Raw genomic sequence first — 21316 nt, 5'->3', positions numbered from 1 at the left:
ATAATGATGAACGGTGACACCTGAACTACAAAAAAAAAATAGAAAATTCACCTACGAGTTCAGATTACGTAGTAAAAAACGCAGAAAAAAAAATGATGCAAAAATTTTTCGAAGCAGATGCGTTTTTTGAAAATTTGAGTCTTTATAGTCCTTGCATTTTTATTAAACTATAATCAGAAACAGGAGCATAAAATCCGAAAAATAACAAATGAACTTTTGAACTTGATAATTTAAGAAAAAGTATAAAAATAAATGAAAAAAGTTATGGGTCTAATTTTTATATTTTGGGCTATATGATTTTAATTTATCAAGCCTTTAGAAAAGGATTTGTTGTAAAACATCTGCCCGATTTTTTTTTGATTTACTGCACCAGATCAAAAAAGAAGTGTGAATATTTAAAATTTATGTCTAAGTTTTTTCTAAAAAAAATTTTTTTATTGAATTTTTAGATCGGGCTCATGTGGTGCAAATTTGTAGATTCGTATAACGGAACCTAAATTCAGATACCTTTGACTTCTTCCTCCCCACTCTATCGTTAAATATTTTGGAAAATTATGAAATATATTTTCGGTTCGGTCAATATGCCACTCCCGTCTTCAAAAAGTATTTAGTAACGTGCAAATAGTTCATATATGAAAAAAAGGAAATTAATTTCAGTTTAAATTTCTGAGTAATGTTTATAATAAATAAAAAAAACAGAAGCACGGCTCGGCTTGCAAGTGCATAAATTCTTTATACTTTTGAATTAAGCTTCAATGCCACATGAAATCGAAATTTCTCATTTTTTTTTCCTAGTTCAATTCCTGTATTTTGAGGATAAACATTACAATATTAAAATTTCATAAATAATCCTTTAAGCACACCCGACAATAATTATTACAAAATGTATGAACATTATTTGAATCACAAGAACAAATTATTCTAAACATCCTTAAAATGCTTTTCCGCTCTATTTTTAAAATAATTTTAAAATACGATAGAAATTCATATAACAAAAAAACAATATATAAAAACAAAAATTATGAACGGAGAGAAAATATCCTTTAAAAAACGGTTTAAATTTCCTTTACCAATAATATAATATACAAACAAATTTTTAAGAGAGTATTAAACAAAAAAGAGAGAAAGAGAGAGCGAGAATGGAAGAATTTTTAACTGAAGCAAAATTAGAACATTTTTGCGATATAAAAAAGTTAATAGTGTAAGGCAAACACATACACTCTCATAAAAATAATTTCAATACTAATGGAAAATAAAAATTTTACATTTTTTTTTTTGCTTGTGAATCCTTTTTAGAGCCTTCTTTTTTGTGTTATTTCTTACGAGAACAGGCGGTTTTCTCTGTGTAATGTGCGTTCCATACGAAAATAATTTGTTTTTACTTTTAAGAAATTTTAGTTGTTGTTATACAAGTATAACAGTGCGCAGAATCAAAATTAAATAATATTTATGTATGTAAATTTTATTCATATGATTTTCTTTTGTTTTTCCTTCTTAAATTTTTCTTTTATTCTTCATATTTTCTACTTCTTACTGTTATAAATGATGAAAAGTTTTCATGTAATTGTGTCATTTACACGATTGTTCTAATTTCCGATTTTATACATACTAAATTTTGTTCAGAGTATAAAAATAAAGAGAAAACAACCAAAATCACGGATTTAGAAACGTGCGAAAATTATTTATTGTAACATATTTTTTTTTTCTGTTTTACTTTTGTATTTTTGATAAAGGATAATTACAAAATTGATAAATATTCATACATTGTTCGTACATTTTGTGTAAGGTATGAACATATGTGCTACAGTATAAAGTATGTATTCGTATATGTTTGTAGGTGTAGTTAATTTTCATATTGTGTAATATAGAGAAAATGGAGCAAAAATAATGAGCATATGGGTAAAATCATAAGAATATGTGGCATTCATTATAACCGATCATGTGATAAATTAAATGAATATTGTGCTAGGTCGGTGTTTTTTATGCTGTTTTGTTTGTTACAGAAAATTTTATGTTATTAAAATTTATTAAAACAAAATATTTTGGCGGCAAAGGTATATACTACACACAGTTATATAGGATATAGAAAATTTTTGTGTGCAATTTTTCGTTGATTTTAATTGAAAAGAATTGAAACATGTTTTTTTGATTCATTTCATTCGGCTTATACTGCTGTATTTCAACAATTCATTACAATATCGTCTAACTTTTTAAGCAAAAATCATCGAAATTTTTAAATTTCGTAATAGGCGTTTCATTTTTTAAAACAATTTGCAAGTTGAAAATTTGAAGCCCTTTATAAAATAAATTATTTTGTGTATTATGTCGACAAAACAATTTGGTAGTCTAAACATGTTCGATGATATCAGATTATAGCTTATTGACTCAAATACATGATTAAGACAATGACATAAATACTGCGGCAATAAATTATATTTCATCTTAAACACAAACACTAATAGATTGAAATTTAGGCTCTTGTTTTTACTTTCATCACAAAGAAACAATATAGTCGAACAATAATCTAAATGGAGCAAAGTTTTCGAATTAACGTATATATGGTTTTCGCACATTTTTCTTCTGTTATCTGATTCCCTAATCTTCCCAAATAACCAATTTTTTCACAATTTTTGATGCTATGTAATCAGCATGGTTGTCCAAATTCAATTTAGCTTACTTTCTCTACCACCAGTTCTATCATTTTATTACCATACATTTGGTTTTGTCAAAATTTAATTAAAGTTCACTCACAGCCATTCTAATACATTATTTAGATCGTCATTTATTTTACCACATCACACATCCAAACTTCGATTAATAACATAAATACATAAATACATCATCTGGGAACAGGACAATTTTACAGGACTTTATACTCAATTTTATGTCATTAATATATAACAAAAAGTTGAATACTCCTAATATTGCAGCTTGTAACATCTTCAATAATAAGGTTCCGTTAATTGTGAACTGCTCATTATTTCTGCTGTTTATTCTAAGTGACTTTGTTTTCTGTACGTTAACTTGTAGTCTAGCTACTCATAGAATAGTAGAAATTAATAACTCCCTATTTTCTATAGGAGAAAACTATAACAAATATTTCCACTTCTCGGACAGGCATCGAAAGTGCATAATACACAATACCTTAAAATATTTAATATGTGAATTCGAAAAGACTAAGTATCAGTTATACATACGTATGTTTTCAACAGTTAGTAGGAATTAAAAACTTAAATCAGAATATTTTATATTTAAGAGTGCGCTTTCCTGAAATAAGTTGATTCTTTAAATCAGCAAATTTCTGTATTCCTGAGAAGAATCGAGTGGCTTAAATAGGCCACATGTAATCGGCCCATGTAAGCTGTACCGGCCACTTCAACCAGCAAATCAATCATTCACCAATGTTGCTTCTTTTCTGTATTCATCTTTTTCCTAAGATTTCAGTTTGGAAATATAAATTTTCCAGAATTGTGCTGATTTTGCGATATTCCTTCTGTATTCTTCAAAATTTACTTAATTTTAATATTAATAGCATATTTTAAACCCTTCTATTATTTATAATTTGCCTACTTGTAATATTGTTGTCAATATTCAAACTAAAAAAATATTCTAATGACTAATTAACTCTAAGATTATCACTTAAATTCAAAATAATTTTTTTTTTAAATAAATATTGCAAATTTCATTTAATCTTCTATAATAATATTAAATTAATTTAATTATCAAAAACAGTATTTGGCAAAATAAAATCTAAAGCACTAACGAACGAGTTAAAAATAACGCTATCTATTAGAATATCAGTCAACCACAAGAAATAATAACAAAAAAGAAAGCAAAAAACAAAAATTCCAAAAACCAGACCGCAAATTCGCAAATAATTTGAACTGAACCACATTTGTATGACATTGACAATTGAATAATTGGAGAAGTGAAAAAAACATAATAAAAAATAAGAAAAAAAACAACAAAACTCTCTTATCATTCAATTCAAAAATGATCACGAGAACCGCTGATAACTGTTAATACTTAAAAAAAAAATTTTTGCTCATTCGCGATTCTTACACAATTTCTTATTTTTTTTTTGTTATTATTGTACAAAAGAAATTTCAATTCGCATGTTTTTTTTATATTATAATTTATTTTAACTCTTCCAATTGAGCATCCAATCCAAAAATTTAGCGCTCTTGACGTCATTTCAATTGTATGTCAAAAAAAAAAGCTCAAGTATTCATTTTTATATTGTATTGTGTATAAAGTAATTGTTAATAATTTTATGAAATAAGCGGTTCTCTTTTTTTTTCATTGTAAATCATAATTATAATAAATTTAAAAAGCCGGGACCGGATATGATGTGATACAAGATCATTTCTCTAAATTCCAATTACTGCAGATCAAGAAAAGAAAAGAGTTTAAATTGTTTAGATATTTTCGCGTTTATGCGGATTTTCTTGTTTTTTTTTTTATAAATTTTGTAGTTAAAATATTCAAAATGTACATAGAAATTATTTTGTTGCTTTATTATATCCATTTTGTTTAGTTATTGTGTATAGCACATAAGATAATTTCAAAATGGGGCACGTGGGTACAACATATCGAATCACTCAACGAAATTCAGTTCTTCAAAGTTGCTGGAGATGGATCGAAATCAATTTCGTGCTATTACTAACTTCTTCATGAGACATTGTTTTGTGAAATATGGTCTAATGTAGCTGGAGAAATGTAGTTATTATTCTTCTACTCCTCTAGAATATAAAGCATGTTATTCTCAAAAAATTATTCACGAACCTTAGTACAATTGAAAAAATGACATCTCCTACTTTCAATCGTTTTACAAATGACCTTTCGATCCCCTAAGCTGTGCTCGTTTTTAACTATGAAGTGGTGTCTATTATTTTTTTGGTATTTATATCTTGTTTTTCAGCACCTGTTTTTTGTGTTATTGCTTCTGCGACTTTTTCTCTCTATTTATCGTACCTATTGGATTATTCATCACTCATCTGTTGATATTCTCATAATTACGACGTTCTTATATCTCTGAAATTTGCTTGAAGTGTTTTTTCTTCGAAAAAATGTTAATCTTCTAATATAGTAGTCGAGAATCAATTTATCGGACTCGATTATGAAAGTATAACAGAATTAAATATTAAAAAAGAAAATTATTGCATATTTATGGGAACCTTAAATACATGTACACTTTAAAATTTACATTTCTTACCAGTTGACAGTAATAGTCATCTTCAAATTTTTCTTTTCTTTATCTTACATTTGTAAAATATAAATTATTCGTTCGCATCGAACCCAATTATAATTTTCTCTTACTTTTCCTTCTATTGTTGCATGTAACCATGCCATATGTAAATACATACATTCATATTCCCATATAGTCATTTAAATAGTGAAAAAGGATTTACTTTATTATACAGAATATAGGGAATAAAAAATAATTATATGTGAGAATAAATCACAAAAAATTCTCTAATATTAAAAATGAGAAGAGTATAACAGTTTAAAACAAACTGTTAACATAACAACGATTTTACGTAATGTAAACTAAAAATTGTATAATAATAGCACAAAAACAATAAAAATAAGTACAACTATTGGATAAAAAATTACAAAAATAGTACATTTTCAACATTGTATAACAATTTAACTGAAATTGAGTGAGAGTATATGAGCATTGTTTTTGAGCAATAAAATAATTTTTTATTTTATTTTGCTTGAGGAGCAGAGCGAACGAAGTACATAAAAATAATAGAAAATAGAGAAAAGGAAAAAAAATAAGAGTAAAGCAAAAATATAACAATACAATTAAATAAAGAGAAATGGGCAATATACAAGTATAAAAGAAATTAAAAAATAAAAATACAAAAAAAAAAATATTTTTTTTTTGAAAAATATTCAAAACAACAACAAAATCCCAAATTTTCAAAAATAAACCTTTTTAAATGTAGATTTTTCCCTTTTTTTTTAGGACTTTTCTGATTCCTTATTTTCTTTTTACTCTTTTCATGTTTTTTTTCCTGTTTTTTTTCATACTTTACTTTTCTCTTTTAACCAAATAGAGCCATCTTCATTTTTAAATTACATATTATTATGTATGTACCTACCAATACCTTAAATATATAATATTCCCAGAATACATGTAAAACATTTCATAGAATACTCCGTTCTTTTCACAATAACAATAATAATAAAAAAAATACACCGTTTATCATCGCATATATACACAGTAAATTTTTGTATGCGACTAAAACTATAAGAATAGAGTCAAAAAAAAATAGAGTGTAAAAGAACCTTTTTTTCTGGTCGGAAAATAGTACTGAAAATAGAAACAACAACAAGTTTAAAAAATAAAAAAAATTACAAAAAAAAAAGAACCAAAATTTAACCGAATCAAAAATAAAAAGAAAAAAAAAAACAAAAACCAAAACACTTTCTCATCGCTCGAGATTATTATTAGAAGAGTGTATTTGAATAGGCACATTAACTGAAATATCTTCAGTCGTGATTTGACTCTTGTAGTGAATGGGCATAAATACGGTTTAAAAATATTCATGACGAATACGATATAGAACAACGATAAAGAACAAAAAAAAAATAAATAATTTTTTTTAAAAGAGAAACAAACCATTAAAGAAAAAATCGGTTAAATGAATATATAAAAAAAAAATATAACATAAAAGGACATAAGAAAATCAAAAAGGAAAAAAAGGACATTTATTTTTTTAAAAATTGTACTATAACAAATATTACATGTATATATAAAATATCGGTTATTTCTTCATTCTATTCTTATAACGTACCTACATACATGTATAATAAGCATTACATATATATATATACATAGTAGATTTTTGTAACATTAACTTTTTAATGGAATAATTACTGATTTTGCAATTTTATTTATTCTCTCTACTATTGCTTTTTTGCTTCTTGCCTAAGGAATGTTATTTTAAAATTATATACATATACACATTACATACCTGTATAACAATAGTATAAATAATAATATAAAAAGAAATGTTTTATTATATTTTTAAAATTACCAAAACAATAAATGCAAAATCACTCAATATTCAAATCAGTTCATCAACAGCATTGAAACGATAAGGACGTGTTTAATTGTTTTGTATATATGTACGGAAGACAAAACACAATTATAATAAAAAACGTTATATTAAAAAATATAAAAAATTAATTTAAAATTGAAAATTTTTCGGTTCTCTAAAAAAAAATTTTTTTTTAATTCAATCAACTTTTAATATGGAATTAATTAAATAATAACTAATTAAAAATTAAGAACAGGACTTGGCAATTGTAACTTAAATACCTCAAATATTAAACCAAAAAAAAAATTTTTTTTGTTTTATTTCAAACCTTTTTGCACATCTATTTAATTACAATTTTTGAAATTTTTAATATTTATATATATACAATAATTGAACTCTATATTTAAAGAAAAAGAAAAAAATATATAAAATTTAATATTATAAATAAAATGAAGAAAAACCAAATAAATTTTTAAATAACTACCTCGTTAATGGAAAAAGAAACACACAAATAAAAAATCTTTTTTAATATTTTTAATTAATAAATTAAAAAATCAAAAACAAAATCGAAACTCAATCGAAATTAAAACAAAAATATATTTTTGAATTGAAACAAATTAAATACAAATAATATACAAAAATCACAAAATAACAACACACACACACAAAATATATACAAGTGATTTCTAAAAAATTATAAAACACGAAAAATTAATATTAATTAATAAAAAGTTTATATAAAATATAAGTGAAAAAACAACACATTTGAAAATTTAAATAATTAATTAAAAAAAATATTCAAATTAATTAAAATATAATTATAATAACAAAAAGTACAAATAATAAATTTCGATTTATATAATTATATATAAAATTATTAATTAATTTTTCAAATTTACTTATAAAATATTTGAATAATTATAAAAAAATTACACGAAAAAAAATCATAATATTCGGAACGTATGCACTGAAAAAATTTAATCTTAATAAAGAATTATTTAATTATTTAATTTAACAATAATTATAATAAAAAAAGGATAAATATTATAGAACAAAATTTAAAAAAAGTGTTGACAACTGTTATACGATTTTTAATTTTCGATCCATTAATTTTTTGTTTTTATAATTACAAAAAAAAAAAAATTGATACTCAACTTCACGTTATTTACTTCGATATATATGTACATGCATATATTAATGATATAAATACATAATTTTTATTATAATTATATTTATATATATGCAAAATGGCGTTATCATTATTACAGGACGCTCAAACAAGAGGTTAGTATTATTTAATAATGAGATTTCATTTAAAAAACACAACTTATTATTATAATTTAAAAATAATATTAATTATTATTACAATGTACTAATTATATATAACTATAATAAAAAATTTTGAATTATGGAGTATACAATATCAATTTCCACTTTCTCATTATTAATTCCCAATAGGAGTAATTAAATCTCTCTCAATGAAAAAATAATTAAACTTTTTTTATTTTCGATAATCTTGAAATGAGTTGCAAAAAAAAAATCGTCTTCTATTCCAATAAGTACATTAAAGAATTATTATATTAAATGTACGTATAATAGATATTACTTAAAATTAATGCTTATTCTGGATTCCTAAAAATATTTAAAAATTGAGAAATATTTTGTCTTTTTTAGGTTATTCTTATATAATTAACCTTACATAATACCTCACTTTCATTATTAAATTGCCGTCGGTATTTTCCAACTTTTTCGAAAATTCAAAATGAATTTAATAATCAAATATGTTTGATTTGCCCATCGATTCTTTTTACTTAACATCATAAATTCAGTCTAATCGTACTAATGTTTCGGAATTCTGCTTGAATTACTATCTCCTACTGTATATGCAGGGTATTGTATTTAATTCGACGGTTGGTTCGGTAATTGTGACTTTTACGATCGGATTTTTTCGGTTTCTTCGAATTCTACTTGGATAATGAAAGTATATAAAATAATTTAGAGATTATTTTTATTACTTAATATTAGTATAAATAAATATAGAAATATTAGCATAAGATTTTCCTAATAGCGCTAACATTTGTACTGTTACCATGTATACTTTTAATTTTCAGTTTAGTAAACATGGTGGAATAGATTATAAAACAGTTTATACAATCGAATATAAACATACAATCGCTTTAAAAAAAGATATTACTTAAATGATTACATTAAGTAACTGGAAGTGTAAGATAAAAAGTATTCCCCAAATATAAGATTAAGTTGCTCATACTGCTTACGACGTGTTTTAATTGAATTTTCACGCAAGTTAACACTCTTCATTTGTTAATTCAAATCCAATACACTATTATTAACTCATACAAATTGTTCTAATTTTATATTAGAATTTTCATTTTACCGTAAACTTAGCGTTTATTCGTATAAGCCCCGCATATATCCCCCTTAAGTTATGTTATGTTACGTATGGGCGAATTTAATCAGCACCTCGACCATACAGATCTTTTGTGCATCCTCGCGCCAGATCATTACAACTCAAGATTAAGGCTCCCGATAAATTTTAACAGGTCCGCCATGCACAACGATTCATGAGAATCCAAGTCAAAGACCCCGAGAAATCTAGCCAATATGGATCGTTTTTATATTGGCCATTATGCCAATATAAAAAGGATCCAATCTTAAATACACAATTTATAGATTAAAATAATTGAAATATAAAATTCTTAAAAAATAACAAAAACTCCTAAAAATAATTTAGAATTCTTTACAATACAACCCTTATTAAAAAACAAAACACAAAAACAAATTCTGTTGCCCGCCCCATATAAAAACAAAATTATTATTTTCTCGTTTTTATTATTTTGAATCAATTAAAAAAATTCTTATATTCCTAAAATATTTAAAATATCGCAATCCTATTTCTTCCGTCCCCCCTAAAAAAGAAAAATAATATTAATATTTCCTTTTCATCATCGCATTTCAATCATTAGCAATTAAATGAATCTTGATTAATCATAATAAATTTTCTCTTCTTTTCTGTTGTACAACTCACTTTTTCTTAATTTATTATTAAAGTTTGTTATATAAGAGAAAGAATATATACAGTTGATTTTTAATACAACAGAAGAAATGCGAATAAAGGGAAGAAATAATTTGGTTTTCCTTCATTGTTTTAAAAATTCTTTTGCTTTTTCATTAAAATTATATAATTTTCACTTGACTTGCCTTATCATAAGCCTTCCAATTTAAAGAAACCCAATATATATATATATATGTATAACAATAACAAATATGATGTCCTCTGTATTCCTCCTTATATTTTCCATTTTCATCGCATTATACCGGGGTTTCACATTTAAAAAATTTCCTACTAACCGACTCTTTCAATTTTTTTTATTAATATCTTCCTCATTATTATTCCTTTAAAATCTTGGTAATATTCATATATATATATATACATATACTCATCTTTATATATAATATGCGCGTTAGTTTTTAGTATATAGCGACGACCTACTTGAATAATTATCCATCGTTAAAATCCATCAGGATGCCAATTCTTCAGAAATGGTTATAATAAACAAAATAACATAAAAAAAAAGAAAATTTAGAACAACAAAAACGAAAACGAAAAAAACACAAAAAATATTTTATCCTTCTCCAATATAATGGGGTAGAAAAATGACTTCTAAAATAAAAAAAAATAAAATAACAATCCAAAATAATATAAGAAAAGATTCTGCCATTCTGAAAATCCACAATTTTTAATAAGGACAAAATTTACAATAAAAATGTTAAAAGGAAACAAAAAATTTCACGGAAAAGCAAAAACAAAAAAAAAATATAAAATTTTTTAACCATTCACTTTTCTTGTCTTAAAAAAATAACAACAATAAAAACCTTAAATTATAAAAATAACAACGAAAAAAAAAATAAAAATTCCCCAAAAATAAAAAAAAACGCAAAGCCAGAAATGAAGAAAAGAAAAATGAGAAATTTTTCTTCCCGGTTGAGAAAATGTAAAAGAAAAAACAGTTTTCATCTTCATCATCATCATCACCATCATTATCATCACAATGATTATCATCATCATCAATATCTTTAACACCATCCCGCCCGACCGACACCGCACACTTACCGATCAAACGACGATAATAAAAAAAAACCCCAAAACTTAAAAAATACTGAAAACAAAAATTTTTTTCAATCCTTCCTAACCGTTACTCCACACCGATGTTGGGTAAATCTTATAACTATAACGTTATTTTATTCGTTAAAAAGAAAAACGTTTTTCTCTCATTCTTACAATCAAAAAAAAAAAAAAACAAACAACAAAAATTTTTCATTTTTAAGAGTTTTTTCAACCCTTATTTTCTTCTAGCCAACTTTTGCCATTTTTCTTCTACTTCTTCTTCAAAATAATTTCTTTTCTTTTTGGCTGGGCTTAATATACACAGATTTTCTTTTTCCAACAAAACACAACTTTGTAGACTTTAAAAAGAGCTATAATACACACAAACACAATATACAATCCGTATCACATATAAGAACAAAGTCAAGAAAATACAAAAAACGAACAAGAAAATTCGAAGTCAATTTTTTTTTGATATTAGATTTTTCCTTCTCATTTTCTCATTTTCTTTTCATTTATATAAAAACAAAATTAAGTTTCGGATGGTATGATGGCATATTTTGATCAAGGAGGGATACGGAACGGGCAGAATTTATACCAACAACAAAAAAAGTAAATTAAGAAAATGATTTTAAATTTTTTTTTTCTTAGAAAAATTTTTAATTAATTTTTTCAAAACTTTTTCTCCCGCATATGCTTGAATTATCAGGTTTTTTTATGGTATAAATACAACGGCTTCTAATGTGCCCAAACCAAAGATTTCAAATTAACGCAATTAACTTTGCAAGACTCTCCGATATTTGATTTTAGTGAGTAGATTTTTTTTTCCATTTCAAATTAATTAAAACTTTAATGAGAGAATATTAAGTTTATTAATTTAAAAGTTCTTTAAATTTGAAACTTATTTTTTCTAATAGATGTCTGCTAAATGCTTACTTACTTAAAATCGACTCAAGTAATTCTCTAACTTCTTCAATTTTCCCTCTTTTGTGTTCAAAACGACTCAAGATTCTTTAATCAAACTCAAAAAAAATTTAAGAATAGGTTGTTTTGTGGTATTCAAACTTGTTTGATAAAAGTGTAATAATTTAGATAAAAAACAACCACTACATTACTTCATTACCTTCATGCCAGTTACACATACTGTTGACTGTTAATATTACGTCGGCAATAAAATAAATTTTGTATGAAAGTAAAAACATTTTTGTATACAATTACAAACATTTTTTATTAGTTTTACAATAGCTACGGAATATCATGCATGAAGCAATGAGCTAGAAATTTTTCTATTCGTTCATTTCCTACCGACGGTTTAATGATGAAATCAAAACGATGACGTTCCAAAGTTCTTAAAATCATAAATAGTAAAAAGAACCCAATATTTTCAAGAAAATATTCATTTATTTAAAATTACATAAAAATATTTTTAGAAATTAATAAACACGGAAATAAATTTTTGCGTTTCTTACGCACACACTTTGCTTTTCTCTTTGTATAACAGTTTCTTAACATTACTTTTAAAGTTTAAAACCACGTGCCATTAATATTTTAAATTTTTATAAAAACTTTTAAATTAACAAAATTACACATTTGGATCAAGAATATTAACAAAAAAAGAAAATTTCACTTTATATGATTTTTTATATGGGTGCATGTTGCACCCTCTTGTGCCTCCAATTAACTTATTGAAGAGAAATTTGTTATTTAAAAATAAGTTGAATTAAAATCTCACCTTTTTCTTGAATTAAAATTCATCAACATGCTTGTTTCAAAATGCAATATGAAAATTTTTTCCGTCGGCTTGTTCCTACTAAGTATTAGTTTTATTAGTATTTCGGAACGAATTTAAAATTTTTTTAAAACGATGTTAGAGCAACGAATTTAGTCGAACCTACGACTTTGTTTCCACTGCTACAAAAATGAAATAAAATTTTTCGCAATATATCTACGGCCGACCTTAAAATTTGTAATAAGTTCCTTAAAATTTGTAATAAGGAAAACATAATCCAATACTTTGGTAGATAATTTAAAAGAAGTTTTCAGTGCTGCAATATCCGCGCCCTCAACAAACTCTTTATGAATAAAGAGAGGAACAAAAAATAACATGGTTTAGTGTAAAAACAAAACTAAAGTGGGTAACGAAAACGACGAATAATTTCCGTTTTTAACGCAGTAACAAAAACAGCGGTACGTAAAAGTCAGCTGTTCAGTATTTTGCATATAATGTCACACAAACATTGAAATAGATGATGTAAAAAAATATCGTCATCAAAATAGAATTTCAATAGACAATTTTACCGCCGCCGGCTTAATTCGCGCCGATCATTTCTGGCTCCACTCAGCCTAGGATCGGGCTTATTTCTATATTTTTTCTCTACTTAAATTTTGACAATTCGCCGCAGAATATCGCTCTTGTTCTTATTTCATTTTAAATTGTCAAATTGATTTTCTAGATCTAATTCAAAACATTCTATGCTGAATTAATTTTTTTTTTTGAAAAATTTCATAAATTTTTAGAAATTAATATCGTAATCTAATTTAGTCTTTAAAAAAAAAAATGTGTATAACACAATTTTTCTTTATTATTTTTTAAATTCTCTTTCAAAAAGGCTTATAAAATTCCTTATTCTATTTTGAACCAAAAATCAATCAATCAATACTTTTATTAAATACATTTTTTATGAACACAAGTGTACGTACTTATTCACATACATCATTTATAAATTGCTTACATATAAAAATACAAAAGAAAAATCTTTAAAACAAAAGTAAATTTTTTTGTTTTAAAGAAAGCAATGGCAATAATAAATTAATATCCTTAAAGCACCATAAACGTAGAGCCTCATAAACGTAGTATATACACAAAAATAGAAGGACAAACAAACGATGAGCACCAAATATATAAAATAAAGTAAAACAGGAAGCTTTTCATTTTTGTTATTCCTTTCTCTTTTCATTTTTATTCATTTTACACACACGTTTTTGTTTTATTTTTATAACTTCAAACACCCCAAAGAAGTTAAACATAGATGTCAACTACAATAATAACCTATTAAATGTGAAAATAACAAGAAAAAAATATTTTCCTTTTTCAAGAAATATTTATTAACGTTTCCATATACATATATATATTATTGTTATATACAATATATACCTATACATAAATATTTAGGTTGATAATAAGGACGAAAAGAAATATGAGTGAAAGTATATTATTCATCATATATACATACATAAGTGTAACATATTATTCCACATATGTGCACATAAAATTGTATATATAAATTTAATAAGCACACATGTTCAACATATATACACTTCAAACTTATTTATAGCACAAAAACAAAAAACATGTCAACATTAAAAATCCCAATAATCGCAACAATGTTGGAATAAGTTGTTAGTCAGTCGCACAATATTCTTAACCATACTATGAAATACAACCCAAAAATGGCATATTTCATTTATACTATAGTTATACACTTGTAATATATTATTTCTTTATCATACAATATATTTGTATGACAGCTATCATATAGTTTATCCTTTCGTATGATTTACACAAATGACAACAATATAGTCAATATACAAATATAATCATCTCTTTGAGTATATAGATTTATAATTTTAAATCAACCAAAAATTTCAAATCAACTAAGTTATATATATGCTTAAATTATACTCATATACATAAATATAGCAAAAAACTAAAAAAAAAAATAAAACAAAATCAAGGACTCCTCGCAATATTATTGTTATTGTTATTTTTTTTTACATCAAAATTATATTCTATATACACAGTATTATAAACAAAACTCTGAAGTCAATATCTACGTTCATGTACATATCTCTCTTTAATGAAACAACAACAATAATCATAATAATATAACAGTAATATTAATAATAGTAATAATAATAATAAAAGAGCATATAATATAATATTAAACCAAACTCTTCATCAAATCGTATTTCAAACAAAAGCAAAACATACTTACCTACACATACCATACAAATATTCGTATGTACATATATACATAACGAGAGAATATAGAATGGGAAATCTTCACTCAAATTCTCAACATAAAAAACTTAAAATAATGTGCATCGCATATACATACTCCCAATCACACCACACAACACAATACAAAACACAACTCATTTCATATACCATTACGACATACGTGAATATCAAATGTATAAATATTTGTATGAATGTATATTATTTTTGGATACATATGAGTAGTGCTTAACTGGTTAGACATATCGAAAAAAAAAGAAAATAAATAAAGAAAAATAATAAAAAAACAGAAGCAATTACGACGTCTCGATGGCGCTACTACCGGTCGGTCTGAGTTGTTTTCTTTTATTTTTCCTTATTTTTTTTTCTTATTTCCATTCCTTTGTTTTCTTCTTTTCTTATTTGTTTTTCTTTTTTTGTTCTCTATTTTTTCTTTTTGTGATTTCTTATTTTGATATTTTCACTCCTTTAAGTAACTCCTTTTCTATACATATACTTACATACATGGAAAAGCAAAAGCACATTATTTATATATAATAAATACATATATATCTACATATGAATGTACACATACTGATATGTCAACATTATGATTTTAAATGTCATATGTACAATGTACGTATATATATATATATATATATATATATATATATATATATATATATATATATATATTTGTGTACCATATTACCAATAATATGTATAGTTTATTATGTGGTAAACACTCATATACAATGACATGAATACTAAAATATAAAAAGAAAGAATGAAAACTGAAAAACAAATGAAAAATCACAAATATGTTTCGAAAAAGGGGGGGGGGGGGGGAGGTGGGTGGGAGAGGGAGTGAAGGGAGTAAGAGCAACGGAAAACAAATTTTCACTCAATATACACTCTTTATATTATTGAAAAGCGCCTACATTGTATATATATACATATAATACATTTGTATGGCTCAAGATAAGAATTCTGTTAAAAACTTTTATGCTCCACACATGCACATTTGTCAGTGTCACACGAAATATTTTCAATATTTTGATTTTTCTAAATGATGACGTTTTCATCAATTTTTTTTTGTTTTATTACCAATAAATATACAATGTATGTAGAGAAAAACAAAGATTATTATGAAAGTGTTATACACATAAGCAAGTGTGTATAAAAGTATGCCTACGGTTGAATATTTATGTAGTACGATATTAATATTAAAAATATGATTTAAAACATCTGGTAACATCTCATTCCATATATATAAATATAATATGTAATATGTACATAACTCATTTTTTGTATAACTTTCTCTTTCTAACCTTTGTTTTATTATACTTTTATCGTTCAAAATTTATATTGATATTACATTAAAATGACCGCCAATGTAAAACAAGAAACAAATACAAAAGAAACAGACACATTACTGAATCAATCAAAATATGTTATTATGTTTTTTTATCCTTTTCATATTTTATAACAGTTTTTTTCTTTAACTAATTCTCTAACATAAATTATAAAATTTCTCTCATTTTATTAAATTTAATGTATAACGCATAACGGTAGGAAAATAAAACAACTCAATATAATTTTACTCTCTTAATTTTCGAAGTGAAACAAGAAAAAACTTATTTTTAAATAAATCATAAATTATATAACACTTTTGTATTATATTTACATTGATAAAAACGAATTGATAACACAATTTAAGATTAAATAACGAAAATAAAAACAAAATATAAATACATGTTTGAATCATGCCCACACACCATTAAAAGAAAAGGGGTAAACCCTTTTTTTAATAAAATAAACGAATAAGAAATTCTCAAAATAAATTACAAGTGTGTATGAATGTGTTTATATATTTGCTCTCATTAAATATTTACAAATGCTTCTGTATTTGTTTTCCCCCGAAAAATAACTTGTTAATATTTTGTTAACCGTCATATGTGAAAACATAAAATAAACAAAAATTTTTTACCGTACTAAAAGGGTTATATGGTTGACACACACACACATGCATACCGTTTCTACATAATATATTTAATAATTCCACTGAACATAACTAAAAAGATATGCTCTCAAAAGTCTCAACTACCGAAAAAAAAAAACAAAAAAAAAAATTAATTCAAAGGTAAAAAAAATAAAACATCCCATGAGAGAATTAAAATAAAATTCCCGAAATAAGGCAAAAATAATTTCGATTTTTCTCTTATGGATTTTTTCTCTCTCAGAAAATTTTGAAAAACCGAAGGAAATTATGTTTGAAAAAGAAGGGGAAATAAAAATTGTACTTTTTTATTTTTTTTTGTACTAAAAAAATGCATATGTGTAGCAAATAGCATTATTTATTGCATGAATTTTTTTAGTACTTTAATAAAAAAATTATTTATACATACACATTTGAAATGTAATCAGCTATAGTTTTTTATTATTGTGAACTATTCACAATATTGTTATTTTTAGCTCGCTCTTCCATTAATACATATATAATAATTTTTATGGCATGTAATTATGAGTGTGTTGCTTAATTGTGTCGCTAAATATTTATATGTTATTATTTTTCGCGACAGAATTGATATAAACTGTTAATTTACTCGAAAAGAGAAAAAAATTAATAATAAAAAGTATAGGAAAAAAAGTACGGAATAATGAAATCAAAACAAAGAATGAAAATTATGAAAATTCGGCAAAATAAATATGCAAGACATAAGTAATATGTACATAATATGTAAATAATTTATGTCAATTTTTCTGAGCACACGTGTGTACCCACTTCCTTTTTCATATTTGCATCCTTTAGCTAAGAGTTAAGAGAAAGTAAGATAAAAGTATACATGTACACATATACAAACTGACACTTATCATAGAGAAATCATGAAAAATAACATGAAGAAGATTTTAAAAGTGAAGGTTTTTATTCACAATAATGTAACCAACAAGTCTAAACTGATAAAAATTACAGACTTCCAATGATTGTCTTCCAATTTGAATTGACTTCCATCATTGAGTTTAAACTATACCATCGCCACTTCCAGCCGTTCACTCGATAATTATAATCTCAAGTTTTTGTCAGTCGATATCACACAATTCTACGCCTTTTAATTATTTCAAAATTGAAAGCTTTGAATGAATTATCTAAAATGTAACTATTGCCAACATTTAATTAAAAATCAGACTTAAAAAATTAATGATAACGACTGATTAAGCGATTCAAATAGAAATTTGCAGTCGTCCGGTATTTTCCTTCCAGTTTAACCAAATACCTACTTAAAAAATATTATTAAACTTATTCTTTAATATTATTTTTTAAATTTATTTAATCAAGTGTCATTTCAAATTCACGTGACAACCAAAAAATATAAAGGCAAAAGTTCAAACATAAATAGAAAATTGAAATCCTTCTGTTTTTGAAGAAAATTTCTAGAGGAAGAAAAATGAAAACCGAAAATGGATAAGATCAAAAATTAAATTGCCTTAAGGGTCAAAATATTAACTATGTGTTTACAAAATAAGAACTTCCTGATGTTTTTGCCCTTTTCTATAATATAGAAATCATTTAATGTGTATGTTATCCATGTTGATGTACAGTTATAAGTATATATCACAAACATTTTCATATTTGTGTGTAAATACAGGACACATACACATTTTCCACCTCAATTTTCTCAGCGTGGTGTCTTTCCGATAAACTGAAATTATACTTTTCTATTTATAAATAAACGCTTTCAGCTGTATACTATTTATTTTAACAAAACAAGTAAAAGTAAAATAAAATTAAACTTTAAACAAAACTAATTTCCGTTTTTATTAATTCCTCTTTTTTTTTATCTTTTCAGGATTAGCTGCTGCTTTAGCCGGTATTAAACGTGAAGAAGTTGATCATAGTCTTACAATGTCACCACCACCATCAATAATAACAGCACCACATCATTTACAACAAACTGCTGTATATCCAGGTTTACATTCAGCTGCTGCTGCTTCTGCATTAGGTATGCTATCACCATCACAATTATTAGCTGCAAATCGTACAGCAGCAGCATTTATGGCAGCTCAATTACCAATGTCAACATTAGCATCAACTTTATTTCCACATCATCCAGCATTATTTGGTTCGTGGACAAAATCACCAACACAATTACCACCAATAAATGGACCACATTCTCCACCAGCATCACCAATATCACCAACAATATTAAATACGAATTCTATTACCACAAAAAAATCTCATATATTAAGTAATAATAATAATAATATTAGCAATAGTACAAATCACAATAATATTAACAGTACTAATAGTTTATTAAATAACAATAATAATAATACTAGTCCTAATAATAATAACAATAATAATACAAGTAATAATAATAATAATAACAACAACAACAATAATAATAATAATATCGTTTCAACAACAATGGATATTCCACCTAAAAAAACACGGAAAATTAGTGTTAAAAAAGATTTATTATCACCACCAATTGATATACCAATGAAACAAGATATTTATACACCCTCTGGACCAATTTCACCACCATCAAGTGGTTCATCACCGAATTCACAACAAGATATTCCCGTACATAGCAATAGCAAAGATCCATCAAGAGATAAAAGTTTTACCTGTAAAATATGTAATCGCTCATTTGGTTACAAACATGTTCTACAAAATCATGAACGTACCCATACTGGTGAAAAACCATTTGAATGTCCAGAATGCCATAAAAGATTTACACGTGATCATCATTTGAAAACACATATGAGATTACATACTGGTGAAAAACCATATCATTGTAGCCACTGTGATCGTCAATTTGTTCAAGTAGCAAATTTGAGACGTCATTTACGTGTTCATACTGGTGAAAGACCATATACATGTGAAATGTGTGATGCACGTTTTAGTGATTCAAATCAATTAAAATCACATTCTTTAATACATAATGGTGAAAAACCATTTGAATGTGAACGCTGTCATATGAAATTCCGACGAAGACATCATTTAATGCATCATAAATGTGGTATACAAACGCCACCAACACCAGCAATAAGTCCAGCTATGTCTGATTATGAAATGTCAGCTCAAAAATCAACAATTAGTTCATATAGTGCATCAGATGATTCAAATGTTGATTTAAATCATAAATCATCATCATCATCTTCAATGAATTTATCAAATCAATTAAATAATAATAATCATCATCACCATCATCAAAATTCTCATCATAATTTAAGTAATACATCATCATCATCTATAACAACTGGAAATTATGAATTACCATTAGATTTATCAGAAGATGGTATTAATAATCTTCATAATAACAATAATAATAACAATAACAACAATGGTAATAGTATTCTTGATGCTTCTGAAAAAAGGAGTCGTAAATCATCTGATATAAGACGTGTTTTAAGATTACCAACACCACATATACCAATACAATTACCTGCTATAGTTAATTTACCTGAACAAACTGAACCTGAAGATTTAAGTATAAGATCGCCGAAATCATGGCATTCACCAATTTCACCAATATTAGGAGGACATCATTTACAGCAACAACAACAGCAATCACAACATAATCATCATCTTCATCATCACCATCATCAAAATCAATCATTATCGCATCATGATGATTTAGATTTAGAAGATTTAGATGATGCTGCAACATTAAATTTAAAACAAAGACAAAGAATGATGCAAGCGGCAGCAGCAGCAGCGGCTGCAGCCGCCGCGGCATCAATAACACCCAAAAAATATTCTTCTAGAATTGAACATCAATAAATATGTATGAACATCAATTGAAATGTTTGTTGTTTTTAGTTTTGAAATTGGAAAAATGTATAATTGAATAATTTTAGTTAATGAAAATCACAATAATAATTTATAAGAATTTATAAAATTGTTATAAATAATTTTGAAAATTATTTTTAATTTTATAATAAATTTCTTTTTCTTATTAATTAATAATATTTTCATATTTGTTAGCATATTATACTGAAAATTTTAATAATATGATTTTCAATATAAAAATTATTGTTACAACGATGGTTAAAAGGTTCCTTTACTTTGTGGGTTTTTGTTAGCGTTATTTAATAATACTTAATAAAATAATTGACTTTATCCAATTTTGTAAT

General features: G+C 25.1%; 1 protein-coding gene across 1 annotated transcript; it reads left to right on the top strand.

The window, feature by feature from the left end:
• Positions 1-8239: 8239 nt before the first annotated feature.
• On the top strand, positions 8240-20963 carry LOC129619323 (protein krueppel). The gene is made up of 5 exons (XM_055534564.1): positions 8240-8336; positions 19024-19479; positions 19615-20302; positions 20408-20709; positions 20797-20963. The coding sequence occupies exons 1-5, from the start codon at positions 8300-8302 to the stop codon at positions 20961-20963; spliced, it is 1650 nt and encodes a 549-aa protein (XP_055390539.1). The 5' UTR covers positions 8240-8299.
• The last annotated feature ends 353 nt before the right edge of the window (positions 20964-21316 follow it).

This window comes from Condylostylus longicornis, unplaced genomic scaffold (genome assembly GCF_029603195.1).
Source record: "Condylostylus longicornis isolate FDR11 unplaced genomic scaffold, ASM2960319v2 ptg000011l, whole genome shotgun sequence".
NCBI lineage: Eukaryota > Metazoa > Arthropoda > Insecta > Diptera > Dolichopodidae > Condylostylus > Condylostylus longicornis.
The sequence above is the reverse complement of the archived record's forward strand: the minus strand, read 5'-3'. Positions and strand labels throughout refer to the sequence as shown.

Excerpts from the sequence above, each read along its gene's own strand:
- LOC129619323 (XM_055534564.1), top strand. The coding sequence starts at position 8,300 with ATGGCGTTATCATTATTACAGGACGCTCAAACAAGAG. Across the intron at positions 8,337-19,023 it reads ACAGGACGCTCAAACAAGAG|GATTAGCTGCTGCTTTAGCC; the intron begins GTTAGTATTATT and ends TTATCTTTTCAG. Across the intron at positions 20,710-20,796 it reads ATGGCATTCACCAATTTCAC|CATTATCGCATCATGATGAT; the intron begins CAATATTAGGAG and ends ATCAAAATCAAT.